This window comes from Oculina patagonica, unplaced genomic scaffold, assembly GCF_052425735.1.
Source record: "Oculina patagonica isolate OP01 unplaced genomic scaffold, crgOcupat unplaced672, whole genome shotgun sequence".
Classification (NCBI taxonomy): Eukaryota; Metazoa; Cnidaria; class Anthozoa; order Scleractinia; family Oculinidae; genus Oculina; species Oculina patagonica.
In genome coordinates this window covers 1-5,400 of record NW_027558550.1, presented here as the reverse complement: position 1 = coordinate 5,400, position 5,400 = coordinate 1, and the positions used below count along the sequence as shown (strand labels likewise).

The 5,400-nt window shown below is 36.9% G+C and overlaps 1 protein-coding gene across 1 annotated transcript; it reads right to left on the bottom strand.

The window, feature by feature from the left end:
- Window positions 1-839: 839 nt before the first annotated feature.
- LOC144641089 (uncharacterized) lies at window positions 840-2,201 on the bottom strand. The gene is made up of 2 exons (XM_078500137.1): window positions 1,874-2,201; window positions 840-1,639 (listed from the first exon to the last, which is right to left on the bottom strand). Exons 1-2 carry the CDS (start codon window positions 2,147-2,149, stop codon window positions 1,514-1,516), a joined length of 402 nt encoding a protein of 133 aa, XP_078356263.1. The 5' UTR covers window positions 2,150-2,201; the 3' UTR covers window positions 840-1,513.
- Between the last annotated feature and the right edge of the window lie 3,199 nt (window positions 2,202-5,400).

The following is a 5,400-nucleotide window of genomic DNA, read 5'->3' as shown; positions in this document are numbered from 1 at the left end:
CAACAGTGAAAAATATTAAATATCTTATTAAATTAGAAAAGAATAACAGTGATCTTCAGTTTTTGAGTTAAAAATTATGATCCCACTGAAAAAATACACCAAATAAATTTATTCTATACTTAAATTTCAGGTGTGAAATAAATAATGACAGTGTGAAAACAAGGACAATTCGCCTCGAATTGCCAATATATTCTGAAAATTATAATATCGGTGGTTCTAACACTCTACCTCCGTTAAAATTAATAAGCAACAGAAAAGTTATTGTCAAAAACATTTTTTCGCCACTAAATCCCAATCAACAATAAATATTTAAACTTATAATCAGCTCAGCTCCACAAAAGCGGAACTTCTAAAATGCAGAAAATCGCGGGAATCTAATTATAAATATTCAAAAATGTATTCAAATACATGGCTACAAAACAAAACTTTTGCTGCTCCGAATCGAAGCCGACAAAAAGTAGTAAATCAATTCCAGACACTTTTCAAAATAAAAATGGATTTAAACGATCGCTCATAAATAAAACTTTGATCAAAATGAATGTGTTCCCAAGTTTGATTCGTCGGCTGCAGCAAAATTTTTAAGCACCGCATAAATTAAGTTTCTATCAAGCAGTCAAAAATTATTCTCCATTGATCCTCACGTGAAAATTATTGACTGTTTTGACTATAGAAATCATAAAATTGTTTTATAAGAATATTTCAACAAAGAAACAAGCGTGCCCTATACAAAAACTCTATGCCAAACTGAAGTAGCTAACAGATCGAAGACAAACCATGAATTGAGAAATCTTTGACAGTTTTAACACCTGTGCTTTACGAAAACAAGTCCTGTCAAATGCATCCAATGTATATAATGACATTTCGGGATCAAGATTTTCAAGCGAAAAAACCGCAACGCGAAATCTTGATATTGTCAGAAGCGAAAGAAAAAACACGATCAATTTCGTCCGTGACAAATTGATCTCGCTCTCGAAAATTCGCCGCCTTTGAAATATTTTGAGCACTCGTCTGATCAACAGACTATAAAATAGCCTTTAGACAACGGCTCGAGGTCTTCCTGCCATGACGATTGATGAAATGAGATGCATGCCCGCTCTCCATGGAGAAAACAACATAACCGCGCGTAATTTTAATTTCACCGCGGTGAGCGAAAGTGCTTCTTCGCTCTTCCCGTTCGCGCGAGGTAACTGAACAATAAACTCGCAGATAATACAGCATGCAAAAACATGAAAACTATCTTTGACACTGTGTAAACAAGCCCACAGTTTGTCCATAAAGCTTGAGGCAATTATCCGATACGGCTTTGTGTAAAACACAGTGTAAAAAAAAACAGCTGCGACGAGTCAGCTCAGTAGTCAGAGCAATTCCGCCAAAAATTCGCTAGTTTAAAATGCACGAGAGTCGCACAGCTTCTGTATAACAATTACAAAGCCAAAATTATCAGTTTCCGCCCATTCTGAAGCCCCTTGTATACAAATGCGGGAGGTTTGGTCAGATTAAAACAAAAAAACTTTCACGCGTACCTCTCGCCTTCTGTGACTTCTTCGCCATCGTCGGTTGTCAACGAGATTTTGAGAGAAGACCTCTGCGCTTTCCATGTTTCCGACATGCTTACGTTCCTTAAAATCGTCCAGTTTAGCTGCAACGCAGAAGGAAGAAAGACTGTTTACCAAGAGTATCAAGGGCCCCAGGATATATTCAGCATATTCAATACGCTTCCAGCTGGTTGTGTACAAACGGTCGACAAAGATTCTGCTGTCAGTTTAGCGCGCGCTGTCAGTTTATGCCTCGGGCATAGAGCTGTCTTTTAGTATAAAGCGATCTATTAAACTATCTGCCCCACTTATCTACAATCAAACAACGCTTAACCTACCGGACTGTAGCTCTGTATGGGATAAAACTTCGTCCCGGCAGCAAAAGAAACGGATCCACGTTTTTTACTCCCAGGAGAAATGGAAGGTGATCGAAGACTTGATCGGACCTTCTTGTTAGCGTTCCATGATGACCCACACTGAATGAATCTCAAACAAATCCCCAACGCTCCTAGGAACAGAATATGGATCGCATCGTATAAATCAAAATGCGTAAATAGCTGTTCCAATGAAAGCCTTGCTATAGACAGCCAGAAGAGGAAGAATTTGGCAATCATTATGGCCGAATTTCCGGAGCACTTTTGCAAAGTCCTTTCGCGCTCTCTTGCTCTCTCGACTAATTTAGACAGCGATTTGATGCACGCATGACATCACTTGAGGCCAGAGGTGGCATTATGCATTAACATATGAATGGAGGTTGGAACGTGGTTAAAAACACAAGACAGCCGGCGTGTTTGTTAATTTCATTTTCTTCGCCCATTTAGAAAGAAAAGAACCGCAGGAAAAAATTAAACCATCGACACCTAACCTCGGATATCTTTTGATCTTGATAACCGAAAAAGAAAGATAGTCGTCTCGCGATGGGTCAAGAACTCATCATTTTAATTTTCATCCACTTCTCAAATTTCCGTAACAATGTTCGATTATGTAAATTTCGCATTTAAAGTCGTGCCGTATTGGAGCTTATCTTAACAGCAAGTACTGCATTGAAAATAAAAGTAAATAAGTTGAACTGTTTGTGTTTAGAGTATCAAAATCGACAGAAATCGTTTCTTCATAGATGTACTTTTTTGCGAACAGAGAAAAGTGATATTGTATGGAATTGTCGCCTACTTATGCATAGAGTTTATTACGCCGCAAACTATAAACAACACTCTTAACCATAATAATTTCTGCCATTCAGCGAGGATTACAGCATTAAACCCATTGTGATGAAAAACATAGACATTAGCCAAAATGTAAATAAAACGATATGCAAAAACATGAAAGTGCGGCCTCAAAAATGACAATTATTTTGTAAAAATTCTCCGAGCATGCACGCGCGTTCCGCTAATTTTACAAAATTATTTTTTTCCACTCCATGAAAATAAATATGCTGTCGTGTTTTTCGCAATTGGCATTATTTTCATACTATCAAATTAAGAGATCCGTTTGTATTGAGCTAAAACCTTATCGATCTCTTTCCGGTTTCGCTATATTTCGTCAGTTCCGTCCGCGTACTTCCATTCATTTTTTTTCTCAACTCTTTTTATACCAGTATAACTTTTGGATTTTTTCGTTTTGGGTCGTTGTTTATAATTTACTTGTGTTACTTAATCTATGTAAGTGAAAACGGCTTGTTCTGTTTGTTTCTTTTTTTGTTTTGGTTTTGGTTTTGTTTGTTTGTTTTTTTTGTTTGTTTTTTTTTTTTTACTCTTACACTACAGTTTCAATAATGATAAATTTATACACGTGACGGTGCGCTAAGAAACGACTGCGAAACTATTTATACGAGATATGCACTGCTGACTTCAACAAGTTTGAGAAACTGTCCGCGAATTAAAATGCAAAATTAGTTAATAAAAAAAAAACTGAGCTACTCTGGAAATATTAAAGTGAAAGTTTTTCCAAAAATCTCTCCTAAAAAATTGATTAAACACTGGTTTTAAAAGTGTGTGTTGTCATTTCGCGAGGCAGGGACTCACTCCATCTAGTGTCTCTTTTAACTGACCAAAATGTAATATTCAAAGAATTTCAAAAGTATAGCCTTGTTTTAATTTGGAAAGAACTTTAAAGGATTTTTCTTGACCGCTAAACTGAATAATTGAGAGAAAGAACTCACCGGCCAGAATTTTTACTGAATTCAGCTCCGGGTCTCGATTCGATCGTGTTTGAGGCCGTGTTTTAGTGACAACACAGCGAAAGGCGAAAACAAGCTAATTTGAAAATTAATGGCTTGATATTGCTTCAAGTAGTTCGAGTTAGCACGTACTTGGAAACACAAATGACAGTTTCGAAATAATTTGGTCAGATATCAAAGTTCAACGACCATCAAATCGCAATAGAAGTTGCGCTATCAGTGGAATGCGACAGCGGGTCAAGTTGAATGCTCTGCTGAGAACCCTCTCAAAACCGACAATTACAAGTTCTGCACTAAAGACTATTGGATGCATAACTCTTAATTCAAAACTTATTCCAAAACAGTTTTTCTTTAGTTAGCAAGTGTTGCATACAACGATCGGTTATCAACAATTAGACTACGAGCCCAAATTTTCCATAAGCGAATAGTCAACGAGGCGCAGCCGAGGATAGTAGTCGTCTGTGAAATTTTTTTTTAAAACAAGCGGGTCTACAGGCAAAAAAAAACACCAAATTCACTGCATTTAGTGGGTTCTTGTCTGGTTTGGTTTTGTTTCGTTAAACTTCGGCTTTCAAGACTTTCATCCAAAAAGATAAAAAATAATTCAAGATGCTCGTTTTTGAATGGACGCGCGGAAAAAAATTAGTAGTGAACAATAAAAACGATAGGATGTTTCTGGCTTGGAACTGTATCGGTCTGATAGTTGCCCCCTAGAAATTTGATGTTCTTAAAACTAACATATTTCTCGAAGCTTCCCTTCTCGGGATAATAATTGTTTTAAAAACGTCATATTTCCGCGGGGCAACTATCAGCCGATAGTTCCTCGACAGAAACACTTTATTGTTTAAGGTGGCTGAATACAGTTTTACGTGGCTCAAATGCGCGCGCTACGATTTTCTGCTTGACGTCATTATTGCTCGCGGGGGCTAAAACTCTAAACAGAAACGAAAAAGAGTTCCATCTGTTTTACCGCGCTTTTCCACATTTGTATACAAAAGAAATTTTGAAAATACTTTCAGATAGGTCTTGAAACCTGGGACGGAAAACAATACGGCAAAAAATGTGGATAAACAACCGACAGAGAAGTTCTAATTCTGTCTTTCATTATCACTCGCGACGCATGGCGTCATATTAGCGCGCTCTCATACGCGCAATTTGATTCGCTCAGTGGAGGTCGTAAAAGCCAGATTTTGATCCAGACTTTCTCTAAAACCTACCGTACAACCTATTATGAAACTTTCACAATTGAATTTCAGGGGTGAACCACGTCCACAACCAAAATTTTGAAAAAATTCTGTAAGACAGATTTTGAGCTATTTTAAAAATCGGCAAAATATCACATATTCCTATTTTGCGAAAAAATCTGTCTTACAGATTTTTATATTATTTTGCATGAATGATAATTTAAAGCTAATTTCTAATTTTTGAAATTTTGAGGTAGGGTCGTACGGGTAGATTTTGAGAAAAACGCCGTTTAAACTACTAGTGCCAGTCCCCTCTTAAGCATTCGGTCGTTTATTTAAGCTGTTTATTAGCATTTTTATTTTCCAAATATCGCATTAGATGGTTTTAGGATGTAACGAACAGTGATAAGAGAAAAAAAAACTTTTCTGGAGATTGTACAAGAGAGTTGAAGGTTGGACTGATTTGCCCTCTCAAAACTGTATTAAGCCACCTTAAATCATGATA

What these genes read in the sequence shown, in the direction of transcription:
- LOC144641089 (XM_078500137.1), bottom strand. Translation starts at nt 2,149, where the DNA reads ATGATTGCCAAATTCTTCCTCTTCTGGCTGTCTATAGCAAGGCTTTCA. An exon ending in CCATACAGAGCTACAGTCCG is followed by an intron (nt 1,640 to 1,873) that starts GTAGGTTAAGCG and finishes TCTGCGTTGCAG; the next exon opens with CTAAACTGGACGATTTTAAG.